This window comes from Oncorhynchus kisutch, linkage group LG24 (genome assembly GCF_002021735.2).
Source record: "Oncorhynchus kisutch isolate 150728-3 linkage group LG24, Okis_V2, whole genome shotgun sequence".
NCBI classification, from domain to species: Eukaryota; Metazoa; Chordata; class Actinopteri; order Salmoniformes; family Salmonidae; genus Oncorhynchus; species Oncorhynchus kisutch.
This window is the reverse complement of record NC_034197.2, coordinates 4,240,558-4,267,082: the sequence shown is the minus strand read 5'-3', so window position 1 is coordinate 4,267,082 and position 26,525 is coordinate 4,240,558. Positions and strand designations below refer to the sequence as shown.

Sequence of the window (26,525 nt, the reverse complement as noted above, 5' to 3'; positions counted from 1 at the left end):
TTTAGCTTTGTTAGCTAGCTTGCTTGTCAGTTAGAGGTTAGCTGCTATATACAGTAGTTGGCAACTGCCATTAAGTTAAGTGGTGGAAAAAGTGCACAATTGTCATACTTGAGTAAAAGTAAAGATGCCTTAATAGAAAATTACTCCAGTGAAAGCCACCAAGTAAAATACTACTTCAGTAAGTCTAAAAGTATTTGGTTTTAAATATGCATAGTGTCAAGTAAAATGATAAATCATTTCAAATTGCTTATAATAAGATCAAAACGATGGCACAACGTTTTTAATTTTATTTTTTATTTACCGATAGCCAGGGGCACACTACAACACACAGACATAATTTACAAACTAAGCATTTGTGTTTAGTGAGTCCTCCAGATCAGAGGCAGTTGGGGTGACCAGGCATCTTTTCTTGATAAGTGAGTGAATTGGACCACTTTCCTGTCCTGCTAAGCATTGAAAATGTAACAAGTACTTCTGGGTGTCAGGGAAAATGTTTGGAGTGAAAAGTAAAAGTAGTCCAAATATAAATAGTAAAGTACAGATACCTAAAAAAAACAACTACTTAAGTAGTACTTTAAAGCATTTTACTTAAGTACTTTACACCACTGATCAAGTTGTTCGTTTTAGACTGTTCAACCATTTGCAGAATGCATACAGACAATTGAATATAGCCCGGACGCAGTGTTAACACATTTAGATGTGTTGAAGCATGACATGTTTGGAATTCCATGATCAGAAATACAAAAGGTGCATGAACTGTTAAGTGTAGACATGACCTTATATTGTGGGGGAGTTGAGTATTGCTAACTGGTTGTGGGATTTGCAAGCAACAACATTGAGTAACCATCAGTCGATACTGTCAATTCTGAAACCGCTTACCTGTACCTATGTTTGTTCTGTACAACTGCAGTCCTTCAGCAGGGTGCTGAAATTCATACTTTTAATACAAACTTATATCGAATACAACCACCGACCTTTTACTCATTTGTGTGTCTCAACTCAGCGCGAATGGGCTTGTGCCAATTGAATCTCAAGCCTAGTTCACATTAACCATGAGCACTCCATTATGATGTCATGCATTTTAATGGAGAGCCCACAACTGTGTGGAAATGCAATGCCGCGTTGCGTTACGGATGCTGCATACTTTGACATTTTAGAAACTTTGCGTGGTCTTCAGTCCAGCTAGAGTCCGTTGAAGAACAGGAAGTTACCAAACCAGAGAAGATGAAAATGTGGTTTTAGGTGATAGCTAACTTAGCGACTTGTAAACAATTACCTATTCCAATATAAGTGAATACTATTTTATTAGTAATGTTAAATACACATTGGCTGTTAAGCAAATTATATAATGTCTGTTGCCTCCCGTTTTAAGTTTGATGGTAATGGCATTTGTTTTTTATGATAATTATTAGTGGAAGGTTGTAAACTACAGTATAGCCTAACTTTTAACTATCTAGCTAGCTACTCCAAAACAAAGGTAATGTGGTTTGGTAAGAATGCCCCTCTCCCCACAGGTGTTATTACTACCACTGAGGGTTTAGAGCTTGAGGTAGTCACCTCATACAAGTACTTGGGAGTATGGCTAGACGGTACACTGTCCTTCTCTCAGCACATATCAAAGCTGCAGGCTAATGTTAAATCTAGACTTGATTCCTCTTATCGTTATCGCTCCTCTTTCACCCAAGCTGCCAAACTAACCCCGATTCAGGTGACCATCCTACCCATGCTAGATTATGGAGACATAATATATAGATCGGCAGGTAAGGATGCACTCGAGCGGCTAGATGTTCTTTACCATTCGGCCATCGGATTCGCTACCAATGCTCCTTATAGGACACGTCACTTCACTCTATAAACGGGTGATCTTTGTATACCCGCCGCAAGATCCACTGGTTGATGCCTATTTATAAAATCCTCTTAAGCATCACTCCCCCCTATCTGAGATACCTACTGCAGCCCTCATCCTCCACATACAACACCCATTCTCCCAGTCACATTCTGTTAAAAGTCCCCAAAGCACACCCATCCCTGGGTCGCTCCTCGTTTCTGTTTGCTGCAGCTAGCGACTGGAACACGCTCATTCAAGGCCGTCATTGTAAATAAGAATTTGTTCTTAACTGACTTGCCTAGTTAAATAAAGGTTAAATAAATACATTCAAAGACTCAATCATGGATACTCTTACTGACAGTTGTGGCTGCTACGCATTATGTATTGTTGTCTCTACCTTCTTGCCCTTTGCTGTTGTCTGTCCCCAATAATGTTTGTACCATGTTTTGTGCTGCTATTTTCATGTGTTGCTGCCATGCTATGTTGTTTTAGGTATCTCTTTATGAAGTGTGGTGTCTCTTGTGATGTGTATTTTGTCCCATATTTTTAATCCCAGCCTCCGTCCCCGCAGGAGGCCTTTTGCCAGGCTGTCATTGTATATAAGAATTTATTCTTAACCGACTTGCCTAGTTAAATAAAATACCATTTTTAACTCTAAGCTAGCTTGACTTGCAAGAAAGAAAAACAAATTCAGCAAAAAGTAACATGTTTTATTGTCAACTGAAACCATGTTTATCCTGTCTTGAATGAAAAGGTCATATTTTGCAATCTGAGAGCCTTTAAACATTTCTCTTTTTTGACGAGAGCCTATGCTCTCCGTGAGATTGCATGAAGATGATGTAATGAAATGCATCACAATGTAAACGGGGCATCAGGTTAGGGTTGTCCCCGACTAAATCATCTGTTCTTTCGACCAATCGATTGGTTGAAATGTACGTTTTTTTCTCCCATATAGACACACCCTATGTTTAAATAGAACTATATGTGGGCTACTGAGCCTGTCTGATGCTTTAAGTACTGCAATTAAAAAAATTAAGACACATTACTAAAGAGGGTGCCAGAGATCAATATAGCCTAACCAAAAGGAGAAGAGAAACCTGTTCCCAACCCCTTCCTCCCTCTGCTCTTTGCCATTATGCTCCTGAAGTTGCCGGTAATAGGCTACACCAGCGGTCGGCAACCTTTTAATTTGGAGTGCCAAGTTACCGTACCATTTCTACTGATCTGCGTGCCAGTTATGATTTTCATAAGCACATTTTCGTGGAATAGTTTAATTGATAATAAAGTCTTCATATCTCAAAATCAACGTCATGTGGTTAATCTAAAAGAAAATGATACAAATCTAAAAGTAACTGCTATTGCCAAAATGTGACTGACCGGCTCGATTTGGTCTTAGTTAGAAAAATTTGAAATAGTTTTTTTACGTTGGAAAAAAAGTTGAAACTCAGAACTAGAAAATGGTATATCATACACTACAGTTGAAAGTATTTGTCAACTTTCAAAGCAAAAACTTCTAATCTCACTTTTGAGAAAATGGCCCTTGAATGTTTTGGTACACCTACTGGCGAGCTCTTCTTTGTCTACACTAGGGATGAACCGATATTACATTTTTGTTCGATACCGATATCCAATATTTTCGTTGCCAAAAAACCTGATACCGATAACCAATATTTAAAATTTTTGCAGCCTTTTAAGCATTCTAGTACAGTTAAATAGTTGAAACACACACTGACAAAAGTTATTTTGTTGGCATTTACGTATGTCTCCATTACCAGTAAAACATAATCAACACCTATTTATTCTTCACATATTTGCTGTGGTGTTTCATTCAGTTGTTTCATTCATCCAGGATTTCATCATACATGTCAAGTAGTGAAGTTTCAGCTCTGTCTGTCCATGGCCTCTTCTGTCGTGAGTCCTCTTTGTCGGTGCGCACGGTCTTGTCCAGCGGTGTCTAACATTTCACGGAAACCCTGTTTCTTGTCTTCATCAAAGTAGGGTTCCTTGTACCTAGTATCGTGCATGGTGGCGACACAGGAGAGAGGCTCAGAGAGAATGCCACCGAATCACTTGTTCACAGCCGCTAGTGGAGTACTTTTGCAAGTTTTAACCCCATGGTCTGTCGACAGAGGGTATCACGTCTGTTGCAGACGCAGTTGATGAGATTATTTCTCGAGTCAGTTGTTCGAATGGAGCTAGGAGTGTTGTCATGTTCTCAAATGCCATTGAAATGGCAGCAGCGGTATGAGAACCAGCACATTCTTGAGCATGCAATATGGCTTTCCTCAGTACAAAATCCTCTACGACCCACTGTGCTGTCAGACTTGGTATGCTCATGGGGCTGACATCGGTGGTCTAAATGTCAGTCGTGAAGCTAATAGAAGTGACGCCCATAGCAAGTAGCTCATGGGTGTGCGTTTCAACAATACTGTGTAACTCCGGTAGGGTAACATGTGAAAAATAGCGCCTACTTGGTAGTGTGTACCGGGGCTCGAGGTGCTCGACCAGTCTGCGAAAGCCAACATCATCCACGACAGAGAACGGTTGATTGTCAAGGGCAATGAATTAGATTATCTTTGCGTTAATGGATTTTGGCTTTGAGTTGTCTCGCTGAAATGTTCTTACTCTTGACTGCTCGACTTAAACTTGTTTAGTTGTTGGAAGTCCGCACTTATTTTTTTTCTGCTTTTGTAGTCGTTGAATGCCTAGGGGTGATGCACTTTCAAATGACTAATTAGGTTTGTGGTATTGAAAGATTTCACTTTCTCTTGCATTTGGCCTTTTTGTTACCTTCCTCTGAAACTTCAAAATAGATCCACACAGCAGACATTATGGGCTAGGTTAGGAATGCTGTGTAGCACAGTATTTTCATTATGTCATCTACCTATGCTATATAGGTATGCACGTCAGCTTTGACATTGGTTTTGCACATCGCCGTTAAACTAGACATCAGGCCGATGTTGGCATTTTTAGCTAATATCATCCGATTATACCCTGCATACCCAGTCTACACCATATCAGCCTTGTTCACAACCTCTTAAGCTTTAGCCCCACCCAGCTCTTTAAGGATTCACATGTGTGGCCATGTACTAAACCAAAGATGTCAATACTAAAGGTTGGTTCATACTATGGGTGTTTTCATGAATTCAATCTGGAGTGCCAGGGTGTGCTCTGGGTGTTCATAAACTCAAAAGTTGTCAGATTATCAGTTTGTAAATTTGGAGTGTTGAGAGTGCACACTGGATGCTCTGGCCAAGGAGTAGGGTTGATCCGAGCGTTCTGATTTAACAGCTCCCAAGCTAACGTTGAACAGCTTGCTAGCTACTTACAGACACAAATGAGGGAAAAGCTCACCAATCATTTTACTCACACTAGCAGAGCTGGTTAGGCTGTTAATGTTATCCAGAGCGTTGGTGACAAACTGCATCTGGCAACAATTTAATTACGCTTTTTTGCCAATGTTTACTGACACCGGCCATATTCTCAATGGGTGTTGAGCGTCCATAAATTCGTCAGTTATTCTGTGCTCTGGCACACTCAGACGACTGCAATGAAATCGGAGTAGATAGCCAGAGCGAATTTACCAGCTACGTCTATCGACAGTTGTCGCAGTGACATCATGAACATTCTATTGAAATGGAGTCTTTTGTTTAGACGCATAGCTAGCTAAACAATGAACCATAATCCAAATTTATAACGTTACTACCTTGCATGAATTTGCAGGTAGCTAACCAACCAGGTTAGCTAACATTAGGCTAGTAATGCACATGGCTCTGAGATACGAATATTACGACACAGATTATACACGTTTAGTCAGCTTGCTAGCTAACAGTACACTTTAACTTGACAAACTCTAAATCAGAAACATGTAATATCTGAAAATGTAGCTAGCTAGACTATCTTACCCATATACATGGATGGACGCTTCTCCCTCTCTCTCACAGATGCCATGGTTTGAAGATGTAATCCGAGACAGGTGATTTATACAACAGCCTTCTGTGTGTTCCCTTTGACTCCATCTGCATAGTTGCAATCAAACGGCAGAATTTTCTGAATTTTCAGAGAATACTCTGATTCCACTGTGCATTCCACTGATTTCAAAACTCGGACGTCCAGAAAGTGGAGAGCAATACCTTTGCAGTTCTACAATGTGATATCTTTCAAAAAAGATGTTAGAAAGGATTACCTACACATAATGACCAGCTCATGTTATAGACAGAAGCCTGCTACATGGCAGACCAATCCGAACTCATCTCTCAGCATGTCCAGTTCACCCATTTATCTCAGCCAATCAAGGCTCCTGTCTAAACCAATTATGCTCGTAATTTAACAATTGTATTCGTATTTACAGATGGCATACAAGTTTGTTATTAACGCACATGAAAGTTCACATGTTCCAGAAGGCATTTCTGCCCCAAAAAAGCTTTATGTTCAAATGGCTCTCCTCTGAAGTAGTGGCGCACGACATATGCCTAGTTTCTTGAAATGAGTCACACATGTAAAAATAGCCTACATAAAGCCAACAAATAAAAACATTGCAGCCTGCAGGTAGAAAATATCCTGATATAAAAATAAATATCCGATAAATCACATTGGCTATGCATGGGCTGTCCTCAAGGAACTTGAAACATTGTATTAACTTGGTCTGGTGGGAAGCTCATGCTTGCAAACTTGCAACATTGTATAAAATACTCTGGGCCCTCAGAGTTTCCCATGCCAGTGAGCTCCGGACAGACAGACACTGCTGTAGGTTATTTGCGCAAGGGATGATAATTAATCCGGTAGGCCTATTTTTATGATGTTTCCAGAAGATCAGAGCACAATTAATCAAATGGCCACCTGGACTATTTGGATTGACACCCACCTTTTTAATGCTGCTGCTACTCACTTTTATTATCTATGCATAGTCACTCTACCAACATACATGTAGAAATTACCTCGATTAACCTGTACCCCCACACATTGACTCGGTACCGGTACCCCCTGTATATAGACTCATTGTTATTGTGTTTTTATTTGAGTTATTTAGTCAATATTTTCTTAAGAAAATAGGGAACTGCATTGTTGGTTAAGGGCTTTGTAAGTAAGCATTTCATGGTAAGGTCTACTACACCTGTTGTATTCGGTGCATGTGACAAATACAATTTGATTTGACGAGAGCTGGTTTTAAAATGGGCTACGTTGAGGAACTATTTTAATTCTCAATGGATGTAAAAACAAACTTTGTTTACTTGCTGTTTGAAGCAAGATAAAATTACTTTGAGAAGCTCCAGTGATGGCAAGTTAAGACAATCAGAAATAGGATCAGATTTGCAAATAGGCACATTTTAACAAAGGACAATAAATAAATTGACAACTCGTAAATGGACTGAAATACAAACTAAGTGTAGCCTAAATTGTGCACTGTGCAAACGGTAAGACTGTAACAATAATATATATTGAATGCATTAACAAAAATGATGGTAACCAAACAAACATTGTAGATGAGAAATTATGGGAATTAATGGTAAATGTACTACTGGTGATACTGGTGTGCCATCCTCACAGCTTCTGCAATGAATTAGTACACTCAGACAGATATAATTCAGACCGGTGTCTTGTGTGGCCAAATTATATTATTATATATTTGCGACTGCTAGACTAAATATATATATATATATTTAAACGACCAAACAATCAACCAGTCAACTAAATGTGGTCAGATTTAGCCTACGCAGTACATCAAGGCCTCTACGTCTCCAGTTGAGCAACACAAATTAGGAAAAAGTAGGTGGTTGTATTCGACCTAGCGTTGTTGCTTACAAATCTAAATAAGTCCATCACAAGTTATTCCTTTTTTGTCCATATGGTGCACAGGCAGGACTTTTATTTTGACATGAGGTCAGCAGAGAGGAAGTGGGTCTACAACAGACCCATGTTTGGAAAGGGTTTAATAATAAGATCCTTTTAGATATTTTGTCTTAAATTCCCTGTCATAATGACCAACCGTCCTGCCCACCGGCACAGTAAATTGAAATGGAATTGTATTTAACTTCTGGTTTCCCGCGAACTGTTTTTGTGCAACCCAATACAATTAAAAGCAACGCTAGTGTATGTACTTACACCCGCGTTGCTAAAAGCAGCTAACCCTGACCGTGATCCCACTCTCCGAAGGCGTCTCGGGGAGAGTTGGGATATGCAAAAAAACACATTTCCAATTCACACATGGGCATTAATAAGGGGAGAAAGACTGCCCCTTCTCATTGAAGCCACGTTAGTTCAAAACTGACATAGGTAATGCAGGCATTGTTTGCAGAAAACAGGATCCTCACAGTGAATGCAAATCTTGGTGTAAATATAAAAGTTTAGAAGACAATCATGGTACAAATAATTGCTTCTAATACACCAGATGTATGTTCTTGAACCGATTATTTTAAGATCGCAAACAAAATAATTTACTTGCTAATGGCAGCATGCAGTACCACGGTCAACTTTCAACTTGTCAATCAATGAGGGGGCAGCACTGAGCTAGCCTGCGACGTCATTTCCTAGAGTAGCTCAAACTGCACATTATGTCTCCATGAAACGCTATCTTAACCGACTTCATTTGGCTTCACTGCGCTATTGAGTCTCACATAGGAATGAAGTGTCATGTGACTGATGGCTTTGTCGAGATATATATTTATATATATCACACACACACACACGTGTGAAATAGGACAAATATAAGCACCCACCGAATTATGTGAAGCTAGCGTGGAGACATCTGCTGCCACAATAAGGATTAGCCACAATAGTGGAATTTGTGATTTGCCTTCAAAATAAGTCCCCCATTGATACTGATTCAAATGCATAAAAATTATGGAATGTCATATTGTCACAAGTATGTTAGAACTTCCTTAATTTGACAGGAACAAAAAAAAAGTTCTGCATAATTGCATTGGGGGCATACTTTCACAGCACTGTTTATGTATTTGCCCCCTTTCTAATTTTCTCTACTGTTGCATATTTTTGATACTGAATTATCAGACCTTCAACCAAAACCAAATATTAGATCAAGGTAACCTGAGTGAACAAATAACACTTCCTTTATTTCATAAAGTTATGCAACACTCAATGCCCCTGTGTGAAAAAGTAAAAGCACCCTTACACTCAATAACTGGTTGTGCCACCTTTAGCTGCAAAGACTCCAACCAAACGCTTCCTGTAGTTGTTGAGCAGTCTCTCATCGTGCTGGAGGAATTTTGGCCCACTCTTCCATGCAGAACTGCTGTAACTCAGCAACATTTGTGGGTTTTCAAGCATGAACTGCTCGTGTGACTTGCCACACTAGGCCATTCCAAAATGTAAAATGTCATGCTTTTTAGCCATTTTCATGTAGACTTGATTGTGTGTTTTGGATCATTGTCTTGCTGCATGATCCAGCTGCGTTTCAGCATCAGCTCACAGACGGATGGCCTGAAATTCTCCTGTAGAATTCTCAGATACAGAGCAGAATTCATGGTTCCTTCTGTTAAGGCAAGTCGTGCAGGTCCCCAGACAGCAAAGCATCCCCAAACCATCACACTACCACCCCTTTGCTTGACCGTTTGTATGAGGTTCTTACTGTGGAATGCAGTGTCTGGTTTTCGCCAGGCATAATGGGACCCATCTCATCCAAAAAGTGATACTTTTGAATCATCTGTCCATAGAACATTCTTCCAAGAGTCTAGATGATCATCCAGGTGCTTTCTGGCAGACATGGGTCCTATTATGCCTGGCGAAGAGGCAAACAATTGGGTGTTGCATAACTTTGTTTATTAAATTAAAGTATAAATTTATTTTTATTTTGTAAAAGATCTGATGTTTCAGTATAAAAAAAACTATATGCAGAAAGAGAATCAGAAAGGGAGAAATACTTTTTCACAGCACTGTATGTACTGTACAACGTTACCTATGGAGTGCACCCATGAAACTCAGTGACACCCACATATAATTCCAAAGAGTTTACACATATTAGTGTCATAGCAGGACTTTGATTGTAGGAAATCACCTCCCCAGTCAGTCTATTGCGTGCATTGGACATTCATAGACTGTACCAGTCAAACTATTGTGTGTGATAAACATTCATATGGGACTGTATAGCTTACCTATAGTGTGCACCCATGAAATGGGGTATCAGCGTACTCAGTGACACCCACGGAATACAACTATGTAGAGATTGATTACACAGACTCTTGAATCCACTGAAATGAGCCACATTAGCTCATCAGTCAATTTATTGTGCGTTTTGAACAATAAATATTAGAATGTAATCCCATCCAAAACTGCGCAAATGAATGGCGCTGATGTAGCCTACCAAACTTGCTAACGGCCCTCACGAATGGCCTGGTACTCAGTGGTCTTGTTCGGTAACAGGATGTGCCAAGAATTCGTTAGCATTTCAACAGCCTTCCTCAAGACCCTTGACTCCTACTGGAGTGGATGCTGTTTCTTGCTGAGTGTAACATTAAGCCGGATGAAAAGGTTAAAGTTACTTCAGAAACTAGTATCTGCAGTGTTCATATTACAGACGAGTGTTTCACCAACTTGACTCAAGTGAAGATGGGATTTGCGAAAAAGGCTGAACTTGAAGTTCGACGTTGTACCGTCGGCAAAGTATACAGAAAATAGCTAGCATATGCAAATATTCCTAACCCCTGTTTACATTGTACTTGTTTTTAGGTGGAACACATGACGTCGGGTGTGACAAAAGATGAGGGATGCCAATATGAACCACCCTCAGTATGCAACATTATGGTACCATCACCTCCAAGACCCGTTCTGGTACCGTTAAAACACAACGTGTCAACACAGGCTTATTATTACAGAGGAAAAAATACAAACAAAGGTGAGACATATGGCTTGTATCTTTTGTAGAATAGTTCACTTCTTTTCAAATACAGCTGAAATGAATTGATGTGTAGGGCAATTGCTCGGTAGACACTAGGACCATCACGGTGATCACGGTGACCGCAGGGTAGCCTAGTGGTTAGGTTGCAAGTTCAAATCCCAGAGCTGACAAGGTACAAATCTGTCATTCTTCCCCTGAACAGGCAGTTAACCCACTGTTCCTAGGCCGTCATTGAAAATAAGAATTAGTTCTTAACTGACTTGCCTAGTTAAATAAAGGTAATAAAAAAATACCGCCAGTCACAAATCATGACCGCAGTCAATGTAATCCCTTCCAAAACTCTGCAAGTGAATGCAGTTGATGGGTGGCCTACCCAATTTGCTAACGGCCCTCTCTAATGGCCTGGTACTCAGTGATCTATTGTCCCTTTTTAAATCACTTTAAACACTTTCATGATTGAATTTGAATAATCTCAATGATGAGGACAAAATGGTGAAGGGGATTAGAGGCAGGGCTCGCAACAATTTTTTTTTCCCCCTCACCGACCCAAAGTGCAATTTCAACTGTCAAACCGAACTTCAACCATCCCAAAATTAAAATACTTGTTTCTTTAATGTTTTAAATAAGCCAACATAGGTCATTTGCAGTGCTTTTAAAGTAATTGGTCCATTTCGGAGACAGATACAGTGTATATTACAAACGTAGTAATTTGTTAAGAACCATTTTTTCAGAGCCAAAATATCCCAAAATGTAAACGTAATTGCTAAAATATACTTAAGTATCAGAAGTAAAAGTATAAACCATTTCAAATTCCATATTTTAAGCAAACCAGACGGCACCATTTTCTTGTTTTTATTTATTTACGGATAGCCAGGGGCGTACTCCAACACTCAGACATAATTTACAAATGAAGCATTTGTGTTTAGTGAGTCTGTCAGATCAGGGGCAATAGAGATGCCAGGGATGTTCTGTTGGGGCTCCCGAGTGGCCCAACAGTCTTAGGCACTGCATCTCAGTGCTAGAAGCGTCACTACAGATCCTGGTTCGATTCGAGTCCTATAGGGCGGCGCACAATTGGCCCAGCATCGTTACATGCTGACCAAACCCCACGCGTGAAAATTGATTTTGTTCACGCACACCAGAAACAATCAGGATACGCAGGTTAAAATATCAACAACAAAGCTGAGCCAATTATATTAATTTGGGGACAGGTCAAAAAGCATTTAAAATCTATGGCAATTTACCTAGCTAGCTTGCTGTTGCTAGCTAATTTGCCCTGGTATATAAACATTGGGTTGTTATTTTATCTGAAGTGCACAATGTCCTCTACTCAGACAATTAATCCGGTAAACCGAATTCATTTCTCATCATCTTTCCTTCCTTCAGGTTTTTTTTTCGTCTTTGGTTGGCAACCAACTTTACAGCATTACTACAACCGACCGGAGTGTGGACTTAAATTCATCTTTCAATCACCCATGTCGGTAAATGCACCTAAAAGCCAATGAGGAGATGTCACGTGGATATATGCTCCTAAAAACCAAATGAGGAGACGGGAGAGGCCGGACTTGCAGTGCGTTGAGCGTCACGAATAGAACCAATTTCCATTTTAGCGCCTGGCCACACAAATGCTCGCGAGCAGTGTGTGCAATGATTGAATAACGTTTGTGTACATTTATTTTGCGAAGCGAGCAGTGTGGTCAGCATGTTAGGGTTTGGCCGGGGTAGGCTGTCATTGTAAATAAGAATTTGTTCTTAACAGACTTGCCTAGTTAAATGTAATTTTTTTAAATATATATATACTGATCAAAAAATGAAAGGGAACACTAAAATAACACATCCTAGATCTAAATGAATGAAATATTCTTATTAAATATTTTTCTTTACATAGTTGAATGTGCTGACAACAAAATCACACAAATTATCAATGGAAATGAAATCTATCAACCCATGGAGGTCTGGATTTGGAGTCACTCAAAATTAAAGTGGAAAACCACACTACAGGCTGATCCAACTTTGATGTAATGTCCTTAAAACAAGTCAAAATGAGGCTCAGTAGTGTGTGTGGCCTCCACGTGCCTGTATGACCTCCCTACAACGCCTGGGCATGCTCCTGATGAGGTGGCGGATGGGCTCCTGAGGGATCTCCTCCCAGACCTGGACTAAAGCATCCGCCAACTCCTGGACAGTCTGTGGTGCAACGTTGGTGGATGGAGTGAGACATGATGTCCCAGATGTGCTCAATTGGATTCAGGTCTGGGGCGGGCCAGTCCATAGCATCAATGCCTTCCTCTTGCAGGAACTGCTGACACACTCCAGCCACATGAGGTCCTGCATTAGGAGGAACCCAGGGCCAACCGCACCAGCATATAGTCTCACAAGGGGTCTGAGGATCTCATCTCGGTACCTAATGGCAGTCAGGCTACCGCTGGCGAGCACATGGAGGGCTGTGCGGCCCCCAAAGAAATGCCACCCCACACCATGACTGACCCACCGCCAAACCGGTCATGCTGGAGGATGTTGCAGGCAGCAGAACGGTCTCCATGGCGTCTCCAGACTCTGTCACATGTGCTCAGGGTGAACCTGCTTTCATCTGAAGAGCACAGGGTGCCAGTGGCGAATTTGCCAATCTTGGTGTTCTCTGGCAAATGCCAAACATCCTGCACGGTATTGGGCTGTAAGCACAACCCCCACCTGTGGACATCGGGCCCTCATACCACCCTCGTGGAGTCGGTTTCTGACCGTTTGAGCAGACACATGCACATTTGTGGCCTGCTGGAGGTCATTGTGCAGGGCTCTGGCAGTGCTCCTCCTTGCACAAAGGCGGAGGTAGCGGTCCTGCTGCTGGGTTGTTACCCTCCTACGGCCTCCTCCACGTCTCCTGATGTACTGGCCTGTCTCCTGGTAGCGCCTCCATGCTCTGGACACTACGCTGACAGACACAGCAAACCTTCTTGCCACAGCTCGCATTGATGTACCTTCCTGGATGAGCTGCAGTACCTGAGCCACTTGTGTGGGTTGTAGACTTAGTCTCATGCTTCCACTAGAGTGAAAGCACCACCAGCATTCAAAAGTGACCAAAACATCAGCCGGGAAGCATAGGAACTGAGAAGTGGTCTGTGGTCACCACCTGCAGAACCACTCCTTTACTGGGGGTGTCTTGCTAATTGCCTATAATTTCCACCTGTTGTCTATTCCATTTGCACAACAGCATGTGAAATTTGTCAATCAGTGTTGCTTCCTAAGTGGACAGTTTGATTTCACAGAACTGTGATTGACTTGGAGTTACATTGTGTTGTTTAAGTGTTCCCTTTATTTTTTTGAGCAGTATATATATATATACACACACACACAGTGGGGAGAACAAGTATTTGATAACCTGCAAAATCGGCAGTGTTTCCTACTTACAAAGCATGTAGAGGTCTAATTTTTATCATAGGTACACTTCAACTGTGAGATGGAATCTAAAACAAAAATCCAGAAAATCACATTATGATTTTTAAGTAATTAATTAGCATTTTATTGCATGACATAAGTATTTGATACATCAGAAAAGCAGAACTTAATATTTGGTACAGAGATCATACGTTTCCTGTAGTTCTTGCCAGGTTTGCACACACTGCAGCAGGGATTTTGGCCCACTCCTCCATACAGACCTTCTCCAGATCCTTCAGGTTTCGGGGCTGTCGCTGGACTTTCAGCTCCTTCCAAAGATTTTCTATTGGGTTCAGGTCTGGAGACTGGCTAGGCCACTCCAGGACCTTGAGATGCTTCTTACGGAGCCACTCCTTAGTTGCCCTGGCTGTGTGTTTTGGGTCGCTGTCATGCTGGAAGACCTAGCCACGACCCATCTTCAATGCTCTTACTGAGGGAAGGAGGTTGTTGGCCAAGATCTCGCGATACAAGGCCCCATCCATCCTCCCCTCAATACGGTGCAGTCGTCCTGTCCCCTTTGCAGAAAAGCATCCCCAAAGAATGGTGTTTCCACCTCCATGCTTCACGGTTGGGATGGTGTTTTTGGGGTTGTACTCATCCTTCTTCTTCCTCCAACCACGGCGAGTGGAGTTGAGACAAAAATAGAGCTTTTTGGTCTAATCAGACCACATGACCTTCTCCCATTCCTCCTCTGGATCATCCAGATGGTTATTGGCAAACTTCAGACGGGCCTGGACATGCGCTGGCTTGAGCAGGGAGACCTTGCGTGCACTGCAGGATTTTAATCCATGACGGCGTTGTGTGTTACTAATGGTTTTCTTTGAGACTGTGGTCCCAGCTCTCTTCAGGTCATTGACCAGGTCCTGCCGTGTAGTTCTGGGCTGATCCCTCACCTTCCTCATGATCATTGATGCCCCACGAGGTGAGATCTTGCATGGAGCCCCAGACTGAGGGTGATTGACAGTCATCTTGAACTTCTTCCATTTTCTAATAATTGCGCCAAAAGTTGTTGCCTTCTCACCAAGCTGCTTGCCTATTGTCCTGTAGCTTATCCCAGCCTTGTGCAGGTCTACAATTTTATCCCTGATGTCCTTACACAGCTCTCTGGTCTTGGCCATTGTGGCGAGGTTGGAGTATGTTTGATTGAGTGTGTGGACAGGTGTCTTTTATACAGGTAACAAGTTCAAACAGGTGCAGTTAATACAGGTAATGAGTGGAGAACAGGAGAGCTTCTTAAAGAAAAACTAACAGGTCTGTGAGAGCCGGAATTCTTACTGGTTGGTAGGTGATCAAATACTTATGTCATGCAATAAAATGCAAATTAATTACTTAAAAATCATACAATGTGATTTTCTGGATTTTTTTTTTTGATTCCGTCTTTCACAGTTGAAGTGTACCTATGCTAAAAATTACAGACCTCTACATTCTTTAAGTAGGAAACACTGCTGATTTTGCAGGTTATCAAATACAGTGGGGCAAAAAAGTATTTAGTCAGCTACCAATTGTGCAAGTTCTCCCACTTAAAAAGATGAGGCCTGTAATTTGCATCATAGGTATACTTCAACTATGACAGACAAAATGAGAAGTTTTTTTCCAGAAAATCACATTGTAGGATTTTTAATGAATTTATTTGCAAATTATGGTGGAAAATAAGTATTTGGTCACCTACAAACAAGCAAGATTTCTGGCCCTCACAGACCTGTAACTTCTTAAGAGGCTCCTCTGTCCTCCACTCGTTACCTGTATTAATGGCACCTGTTTGAACTTGTTATCAGTATAAAAGACACCTGTCCACAACCTCAAACAAACAGTCACACTCCAAACTCCACTATGGCCAAGACCAAAGCTGTCTGGCCAAGACCAGAGCTGTCAAAGGACACCAGAAACAAAATTGTAGACCTGCACAAGGCTGAGAAGAGTGATTCTGCAATAGGTAAGCAACTTGGTTTGAAGAAATCAACTGTGGGTGCAATTATTAGGAAATGGAAGACATACAAGACCACTGATAATCTCCCTCGATCTGGGGCTCCACGCAAGATCTCACCCCGTGGGGTCAAAATGATCACAAGAACAGTGATCAAAAATGCCAGAACCACACGGGGGGACCTAGTGAATGACCTGCAGAGAGCTGGGACCAAAGTAACAAAGCCTACCATCAGTAACACACTACGCCGCCAGGGACTCAAATCCTGCAGTGCCAGACGTGTGTGTGTGTGTGTGTGTGTGTGTATATATATATATATATATATATATATATATATAAGTGTGTGAATTGGACCATCTTCCTGTCCTGCTTAGCATTCAAAATGTAACTAGTACTTTTAGGTGTCAGGGGAAATGTTTGGGGTAAAAAGTACATTTATTTAATTTAAACCAGGCAAGTCAGTTAAGAACAAATTCTTATTTTACAATGACTGCCTACACCGGCCAAACCCTCCTCTAACCCGGACAACGCTGGGCCAATACAGCCCGGGATCTAACCAGGGTCTGTAGTGACGCCTCTAGCACTGAGATGCAGTGCCTTAGACCGGTGCGCCACTCGGGAGCCAAATGTAGTGAAGTAAAAGTTGTCAAATGTAAATAATAAAAGGTGTTTTACTTAAGTACTTTAAGTACTTTACACCACTGAAAATTCCACCAACAAAACAAAAAAACAGATGAGCATTTGTAATGTTATTAAAACAAATGTATTACTAGTAAAAAGTAATGTGGTATATTGTTGCATTTCATTTTTTAACCAACATATCACATGAGAAAATGTACATGGGACAGGAGGTTACCGTGGTAATGCGATTCGAGTCCTGTTTGTAACTGTGAGATTGAGGGTCTGACTAGTAGAAGCGTTGTCTTCTCTTCCCTAACGGTTGAAACTCAAGCATAGAAAAACCTAGCTTGTGAACAAAACGATGTAAATAGCCAAGAAACACAAGGACAAAGTCTCACTACAGTAGACTTCCGTTTCAAGTAAGTTAATGAATCTGTCACTCAGCTCTTCACATGCGTATCCACAGCCCCCAGCCAGACAGTGTTGCTGCGTGAGGCAGAAATACTTAGCACATTTTATAGTGTGCATTCGGTTCAGGTCAGGGAGGTACAACCATATTCTCTAGAATACCTTAGTAGCTAGCCATAGTCTATAGATAATGCAAATGCCACAGCAACTCCCAGCACACAAAACCTCAACTGTGCATTCTAATAGGCCTATTTGCCCAACATTGGAATGATATTCTAATATTACACCTTTCCATAACCTAAATAATTACATATGACACGTAGCCAGCCATATCATTGTTTGAAACCTAGACGTTTTACATAGCCAAGCTTACCTTGCTTTTAATAGCCTATAGCCAAAATCCGTCCATAGAAAAAACCCTGAATATTTCCTAATTATACCATGGAAACCAGCATTTCTACTTTCCAAAGGCAGTAAGGCACAATCATATTGTTGTATCTTCACAGATATTCCCTCTTATATTCTACCATTAGGCTGTATATCCATCTGTCACATTATAAAAACCGCTTGCATCAGGTACACGTTTGAGAATGGTGTTCTCGTGTAAAAGCATTTTAAACTTTCATGCATATGAACGAGACAACACATTGCTGCGCTTGTAATGCGAATTATTCATAGTTAATAAACTTTTAAGCAAATTTTGAGTCTTGTCTTTGTGTTTAAACATTTTACTGGGCTCCCGAGTGGTGCAGCGGTCTAAGGCACCGCATCTCAGTGCTAGAGGCGTCACTACAGACCCTGGTTGGATTCCAACCGGCAATAATTGGGAGTCCCATAGGGCAGCGTACAATTGGCCCAGCGTCATTAGGGTTTGTTCTTAACTGACTTTCCTAGTTAAATAATAAAAATAACTGGAACCACTGTTGTATGCATTTTGTATTTTTCTGGCCTATTGTCCCGCAACTGTCCCAACATAATTAAAAAGAAATCGTCCCCAGTCGTCCCACTTAATTGCGAGCCCTGGTTAGAGGTCCTGTTCTGAAATGGACACAGGAAAGCCCTGAAGCCAATATGCATACGTTTGTTTTTAAAAACCATTCAGAACGGACCTAAGAACAACTAGACCCGTCACCGATTTGAGTCAATGAAGCATCAGAAAAGTATTGTTTTTGCAACTTTATTAACCAGAGCTATGGATAGAGAGCCTCAGAGCTCAGCTGCTACTAGGGAGCAGGGGAAGGACCATGTGGTGTGAATGTGAGAGGCAAGGCGGCAGAGATGTTAACAGCAACCACTCGCTCTAGACTAACTTCTTGCTAGTTTATCATCCCATCCGATTACATACTACCTGTTATGACTGCATTAAACTGAGAGATGCTAGCTAACTAGGCTAATTGAGTCATTGCTGTTGCCACAGTCAACATTGGCTATATCCTAAACATTCATGAAAACAAACATTTGCTCTTTGGTCTTAATTTAAGGTTAAAGGTTAGGCTTAAAATCAGATTTTAAGAAGCGAAATTGTAGAAATGGGCAGGGTAGAAGTCGACTGATTAATCGGCATGGCTGATTACATAGGGCCGATTTCAAGTTTTACAATCAGTAATCTGCCTTTTTGGATGCTGATTATGGCAGATTACATTGCAATCCATGAGGAAGCTGTGTGGTAGGCTGACCCCCTGTTACGCGAGTGCAGTGTCAAAAGGACCTTGTGGCTGCAATGAGCCAAGGTAAGTTGCAAGCTAGCATTAAACTTATCTTATAAAAAACGATCAATCTTTACATAATCACCAGGTAACTACATGCTTGATGATATTACTAGGTTAACAAGCTTGTCCTGCATTGCATATAATCAATGCGGTGCCTGTTAATTTATCATTGAATCACAGCCTACTTCAACTTTGCCAAAACGGGTAATGATTTATCAAAAGCACATTTGTGGGGAAAAAAAGACCTTAGTTGCACAAATGTACCTAACCATAAACATCAATGCCTTCCTTAAAATCAATGCACAGAAGTATATATTTTTTTAAACCTGCACATTTAGTTAAAATAAATTAATGTTAGCAGGCAATGTTAACTAGGGAAATTGTGTCACTTCTCTTGCGTTCAGTGTATGCCGAGTCAGGGTATATGCAACAGTTTGGGCCGCCTGGCTCGTTGCGAACTGTGTAAATAATAATTTGCCAGAATTTTACATAATTATGACATAACATTGAAGGTTGTGCAATGTAACAGCAATATTTAGATTTAGGGTTGCCACCCGTTAGATAAAATACAGAACGGTTCCGTATTTCACTGAAAGAATAAACGTTTTGTTTTCGAAATGATAGTTTCCAGATTTGACCATATTAATGACCTAAGGCTCGCATTTGTCTGTTTATTATAATTAAGTGTGGTAGGCAGCAGCAGGCTCGTAAGCATTCATTCAAACAGTAGCTCTTAGCAATGCTTGAAGCACAGCACTGTTTATGACTTCAAGCCAATCAACTCCCGAGATTAGGCTGGCCATACTAATGTGCCTATAAGAACATCCAATAGTCAAAGGTATATAAAATACAAATGGTATAGAGAGAAAGTAGACACATTATAATAACCTCAACCTAAAATAATAACACAACATTGTAGAATAATAGTGAAGACATAAACTATGAAATAACACTTATGGAATCATGTAGAAAACAAAAGTGTTAAATCAAAATATATTTTTGATTTTCGATTATTCAAAGTAGCCACCCGTTGCCTTTGACAGCTTTGCACACTTTTCAGCTTTCATTTGATATCCTATTCAACATGCTCTTATGAACTTCACGTTGGTGCTCATGGGTCTTTTTACATGGAAATTACCTAACATGCTACTGTATTCGATTTACAGCCATCCAAGTGCAGCCAATCCAGAAGAATGTAGGAGTCAATACAAGGTTTACGGAGGACATACCACACAGGGATGTGAACCGGTATAAACTTAAATTTTACTTTTAAGTAGCCCGTGGGGAACTATTCTAAATGAATTGGCTAACGACTTAGGCCACCTGTCCTCCTAATCTATGAGCGACTGTTCAATTGAAAAGTGTCATGCAACTATGCTTAATTACTTTTGAACGGTCTCACTGTCTGGCCTGCTTGCGAAGCCCAATCGGTAGTAACCTATGATTAAAAAATATCTTCTTCCAGGTTAAACTCTGTCACGGTGTACATGGCGAGGAAGTATGTGGTCTATGAAGACTGCCTCCTTCCGTTGTTCAAGACTTGTCCAGTCTGTCGCGGCTCCTGCAACATCGACAAGTTCATCCAAGACACCCTGCTCACCATCAACCGGTTCTGCAACCACTGTGACCACCGGAGCCAATGGAAGAGCCAGCCCTTTAACCTCCCAGCTGAATACCTGTCCCCCTCAGCAGCCAAAGTATCAACTGGCACAACTGATGCTCCCACCGGCACTACTGGCATGTCAACAGGCACCTTCAATAATCAGACCTTGAAGGTAGCCTTTATCATTTTTCACTGATCAATGTTTACACTGCATGAATGCAAATTCACACAAGCCATAAAAACAACCAACCTTTTAATGGGGAGGTGTTAGTCACGTAAACCAGTAACTACAATTGTCATCAGCTATGGCTATGATTTGTAAACTAAGTGAAATCAGGAGGTTGGCAGTATTTTTGTCCATAGTCAAAATAGGTTGAGATGCATCCATAGAATATTACATATTTAGGGAGATTCTGTGGGGTGTTGATGTCCCTTCTTCATCTGCATTGTGTTTCTCTCTAGCCAATAGTTATGTGGAACTATTGGTATAAGAGCTCCAATTGTAAGTACATTGAAGATTTATTACTGATTCGTTGTAGCGATTGCTCATTTTTGTTCATTGTCCTTGCAGACTGCGGAGGAAAGTGGTCTTCTGTTGGAGAGTAACGATGGTGATATCTGCAACAAAGGTCTGGAGGACATTCAAACCCTGGTGTTTGAGACGACTCTTTGTTTGGAGGACGAAGTTCACGACGACAAAGCCATTAAGAAGAAACGTCAGTTATTAGAGGAGGAACAAAAAGAGGTGGGGGAGGAAGAAATGGAGGGGGAGGAAGAAATGAAGGAGGAGGAAGAAATGAAGGAGGAGGAAGAAATTAAGGAGGAGGAGGAGGAGAGCTCTGATAGGGAGTGGGAACCGGAGGTGGAGTTAGGTGAACTTCTAGCCTCAGATTCCGAAGGGGATTCCCCAGCGCTCTGCCCGGATTGCGGCACGTTCACCAAAGGCTCCAAGACTCACGTCTGCGAGCACGTGAAGCCGTTCGTCTGTCAGGACTGTGGCAAGCGGTTCGTTAACGAGGTCTCTCTTAACATTCACAGAAGAATCCACAAGCCAGGCTATGTGCACGAGTGCAAGTACTGCCTCAAGTCGCTCCAGAGCAGGCCGGAGAAACTAAGGCACGAGGAGAGCCACCCGCGTGTGGAAAAGCCCTACGAATGCCCCGACTGCCCCAAACGATTTAGCGACATTAAAGCCCGAGACGGCCACATTCAAGGTCACAGAGGGCCCACACAGCACATTTGCAACATCTGTAAAATGGAGTTCAACAAAAAACACATCCTGGAAAGACACATGGTAGTCCACAGCGGGGACAAGTCCTACACATGCCCCGAGTGTCAGCGCTCCTTCAACCAAGCGAGCCATCTCAAGTCCCACATGCGCCTCCACACAGGCGAGCGGCCGTATAAGTGCCAGCAATGTGACAAGTCCTTCAACCACAACGTGAGTCTGAAAAGCCACATCCAGCGCTACCACCCAGGCCTTGGCTACGGGACCAAGGAGAAGGAAGAGGGACAGGAGTTCATCTCAAACTCAGCGAGTCAGACTGAACAACAGGTAATGATAGAGGAGAGTGGAGAGCCAGAGACTGGGCAGAAGAGAGTGAAGAGGGCATTCAGGGCAGGGAGGAAGAGGAAACGACAGACCTTTGACCCTGAGGAGTTTGTGGAGAGTAAGAACAGTGACTCAGAATTCAACCCAGAAGTGGGGGAGAGCGGGAGCAACAGTGACTCTGACTTCAACCCAGAGGAAGAAGAGAGTGGGAGCAAAAGGAGGAGTACAGGTAGACCAATAGGCAGACCAAAAGGAAGACCAGGGACCAGCAGAAAGATCTATGCAGGAACTGTTGGTAAAGAGCTTGATGGATCGAATTTGAATGAACACAAATCTGCAAAACAGTGGGAGCAGGAGGAAGAGAGGCAGAGCGACCCGGAGGTGGTAGGGGAGAGAGGGAGCAAAAGGAAAGCCACAAGCAGAGGAAGGGGGAGAGGCAGGGGAAGACCAAAAACCATTAGAGAGATGCATGAGGGAACTACTTGTGAAGAGCTTGTTGGATCTAACCTGAATGAACAAGTACCACCAATAGAGACTGCTCTTTCTGAACTTTTAGAGAGTTGTTGGCCAATTCAAAATGTAGATGAGGCTTTTGACCCGATACCAAATTAACTGTTAGTTACTGAAGAGTTGTCCAGTGTTTTTCTGTTTTTCTATATTTTGTATACATTGAAGAAAAATGCTGTTATGAAGGGACACAAATCTTCAGGGTTCAAGATTCCATTCTAAAGGCGATTCAACTAGGAAACTACTGTTCCTCCCAAATGGTACCCTATTCCCTGTGTAGTGCACTAATTTGCATTGTAGAGTCTACATTGCACTGCAGACTTACATTGAGGCTTGGCCATCAGCCTGTCACCTGATTCCTAATGTTCAACATTTGTGTTCTAACAAACTTGACATAAGTTGATGTCCAGATGATCATTTAAGAAAATAGTTCAATAACTACTACTGCAGACAATGGAAAGTACCTCCTATCCTTAACCTTTAATCAAAGACTATCGTGGATTGCAATTTATATATTTTGCCGACAATTGTAAAACTTTTCAATATAGCATGTTTATTTGACTTGTATTATTAAATGTAAATGATATTACTGCTACCTTTTCCAAAATCGAGACATTCTTATACTAGGGCCGGCACAATGTAACCGACGGTTATTTTTCATTTATTCAAGCCTTATTTTACCAGGTAAGTTGACTGATGAATGAGCCAACTGGAAGCTGGGGATGATTAGGTGACCATGATGGTATGAGGGCCAGATTGTGAATTTAGCCACGACACCGGTGTTAACACCCCTACTTTTACGATAATGGGATCTTTAGTGACCAGAGTCAGGACACCCGTTTAACGTCCCATGCTGAATACGGCACCCTCCACAGGGCAATGTCGAGTGCGACCAGGACCAACCCTGCTTAGCTTCAGAGAAGCCAGCAGTGGCGTTTTTATATTTATTTATTATATTTATTTTATTTCCATTTTTATATGTTTTAGTGTTGGGGGCGTGGAAGGCAGGAGACATTTGGATGTTTGTTTTTTGGTATGTCACTTCTTTGAACTGAGAGGCAGTAATACATAAGGTGATAATGGGTCATTGGTTAGCCTTTTTCATGACTCCAATGCCACAATGGAGTCATTCTATGTCCCTTTTGATTAGCTGAGGTGCAGGATCGAAAGTGAGCTGGTACGGTCCTTGAAGCAACATTTTTCTTCTTCTTCTTCTTATATATATTTTTTTACCTGTTATTTAACTACACAAGTTAGTTAAGAACAAATTCTTATTTACAATCAGGGCCTCCCGGGGAACAGTGGTTTAACTGCCTTGTTCAGGGGCAGAACGACAGATTTTTACCTTGTCAGCTCGTGGATTTGATCCAGCAACCTTTCGGTTACTGGCCCAACGCTCTAACCACCAGGCTACCTGCCGCCCCAAAATGCTGTTATGAAGTGTCTCAATCGCCAAATCCCATTACACTTTCTGGTGTTTTTCTATTGGATGTCTTTTTTCTTTCATCAAGTGGCTGGTGTGCTCTTGGATGCTGGAATAATTTTAGTGGATGAACGTGCGCAGGTAGTGTACAACGCCTTTGAAGTGACTTGTTTGACAATAATATTAAAATGGTTCTGCTCACCGGTATGCCACATTAAAAAGGTAGTAGATTTTAAAAGTCAAGACAAATCTTTACTAATAGGAATTAAAACAGTGCACAGTAAAGGCTCTATCGTCGTCTCGATTTAAGGCGGCGCTAGTGTCAAATGCACGTTAGTTGGCAATTTCGTCATTTAAAAAACTAGCGCACTGGCATTTTCCATCCCTAACATGCTGGCCACACCGCTCGCGTTGCAAAATAAATGTACACATACATATTATTCAATCATTGCTCGCGCACTCCTGCGTAGCCAGGCGCTAAAATAGAACTTGGTTCTATTTGTGACACGCTGTAAGTCCCGCCTCTTCCATCTCCTCATTGGTTATTAGGAGCATATACCCACGTGGTTGATTGAAAGATGAACTGAGGGCCACACTCCAGTCCAGTTGGTGCTAATGTACCTTAAAGTAGGTTGCCAACCGCCATATAAAGTCCAAAGGAAGAGAGATTACTAGAAACTATCTTGGTTTACCCTTTTATCTGTGGATGAATTGTCGGAGTAGAGGACCTTGTACATTTCATGTAAAATAACAACCCAATGTTTATATCCCAGGACAAATTAACTAGCAACAGCAAGCTATTAAGCTTAATTGCCATAAATGTTTAATGCTTTTCGACGTGTCCCCAAATTAATATAGTTAGTTCAAAGTTTGTTTTGATATTTCAACCTGCGAGTTCTGATTATGTCTGGTGTGGGTGGACAAAATCAACATGCACGCTGTACATGCTGACCACACCACAAGTGTTGCAAAATAAATGTACACATACATGTTATTCAATCATTGCACCCACACTGCTCGGGCACGTCTGCGTTGCCAGGTGCTAAAATGGAACTTGACTCTATTTGTGACGCTTGCAAGTTAATTTTGATATTTCAACCTGAGTGTCCTTGATCGCGTCTGGTGTGGGTGGACAAAATCATCATGCGAGTGGTCTGGTCAGCATGTAACGCCAGGTTCAGCAATTTACCTGTTTTCTAATCTGCACGCTTGCACTCAGATGGAAGGGGTGGAAATATTTTAGGTGTGTCCTTAAACATGATCCGCAGCGCTGTAAGGGATATTTAAGACCAACCAAAAGCTGGTTTTAGCAGTAACGCAGTTGGTTATAACATGAATGTTGACAGCGGAAACTCAGCAAATTCAGCCGTAACACACACTGCCCATATAAATTAATAGCCTAATGTGCTTTTGGTGCATGTATACTCGGTATTTAGAAACATGTTTTTTGGGGGGTAAAAACCAAGCACAGCCTCCCCTCTCAATTAAGGCTTTTTTTTGTCCTGCCCAATGCAATAGCGTAGTCAAGACTGTCAATTAAGGGTTTGGCTCCTGAGACCGATTTGGAAATAACTCTTTAATCACCAAAGCTATTAAAATATAAAGTTTGAGAGGAGTAAAACTGTCCATGCCCATAATGAAACGAGAGATGAGAACATTGGTGAATACCGGTGAACCGAGCTGACACATGTTGGCTACATGTCCATGCCCATAATGAAACGAGAGATGTGAATACCGGTGAACCTGGTATTTAGTTATCTGCAACAACTGCTTGTTTTCCATTTCATATGTTCAAAACCCTTCGGCCTACTATAACGAAGGCTGGTTCAACAGCAATGCCTGTCTTCTTATCTTGCTGATTTAATGACATCATTACATGTATTTATTGCTGTTTAAAAAGCAACTGCTTGTTTTTCCATTTCATTTGATTACAACCAATCTTATTAGAATGATTCAACTTCCTGGTTTTAAGGCTGCAACGTCCATAGAGTGCATGCAATGGAACTTCTGGAGATGTGTGACTGCGATGTGAACTGTAAGATGGTTCCAAATATGTTCAGAAAACAGGCCTATTTGGGAGCAGTAGAACGGTGAGTGGACATTCTTTCCCTTTAAATTGGATCTTTGTCCAGCTACTGTGAAAAGTTTAGATATGCGTAAAATCCTCCATTATTTTAATATTACATGCCCACAGAGAGAAACTACGGTGCCTTCAAGTGTGACAATCAATCACATTTATATATAAAGCCCTTTTTTACAAATCATCTATATGGGACTTTCCAAATAGTGTGACCGAATCAAGTTAGCTACCTAGAAGTTTTTTTCCCTGTTAGCTAGTTAGTGATTGTGATGCACAAACTAAGCTTTTTGAAACATGCCATTTCCTGGCAGCATTTACCCACCACATTCAGTAGCTTGAAAACCCCCAAAAAGCTTGAAAAACTATTTCATGATGGTTTTTATTTGAGTTAAGTTTCAGTATGGTATATTAATTATTTTATTTCAGTTTAAATGGTTTTTCATGATTCGTTTCAGTTGACTATAAAACCTTGGAAGTCAGGACGGCCAGGCATTTGTGCGGTTTAGTAAGTTTCTGCAAGGTGTTTTAACACGGGGCTTTTCAAACTTTTTAATGTCATGGACCCACAAATATTATGAGCCCCTGGG

The 26,525-nt window shown here is 41.4% G+C and overlaps 2 protein-coding genes across 6 annotated transcripts in view; one reads left to right on the top strand and one right to left on the bottom strand.

Annotated features, from left to right (window-relative positions):
• The window catches only part of LOC109869121 (zinc finger protein 177), a 28,415-nt gene extending 5,385 nt beyond the window's left edge, over positions 1-23,030 (top strand). For 2 of the 5 annotated variants that reach the window (XM_031803830.1, XM_031803829.1), the window contains exons 2-6: positions 10,511-10,676; positions 12,066-12,160; positions 19,940-20,021; positions 20,239-20,548; positions 20,948-23,030. In XM_031803830.1, coding sequence (XP_031659690.1) covers positions 20,261-20,548; positions 20,948-22,540 — 1,881 coding nt within the window. In that variant the 5' untranslated portion in view covers positions 10,511-10,676; positions 12,066-12,160; positions 19,940-20,021; positions 20,239-20,260 and the 3' untranslated portion in view covers positions 22,541-23,030. Of the gene's footprint in view, positions 1-10,510; positions 10,677-12,065; positions 12,161-18,699; positions 18,795-19,939; positions 20,022-20,238; positions 20,549-20,947 lie in introns of all 5 variants that reach the window. The other 3 variants (XM_020459004.2, XM_020459001.2, XM_031803828.1) reach the window with 2 other exon arrangements.
• LOC109869653 (uncharacterized) overlaps positions 1-26,525 on the bottom strand; it is a 53,109-nt gene that overhangs the window by 13,539 nt on the left and 13,045 nt on the right. The window lies entirely within an intron of this gene.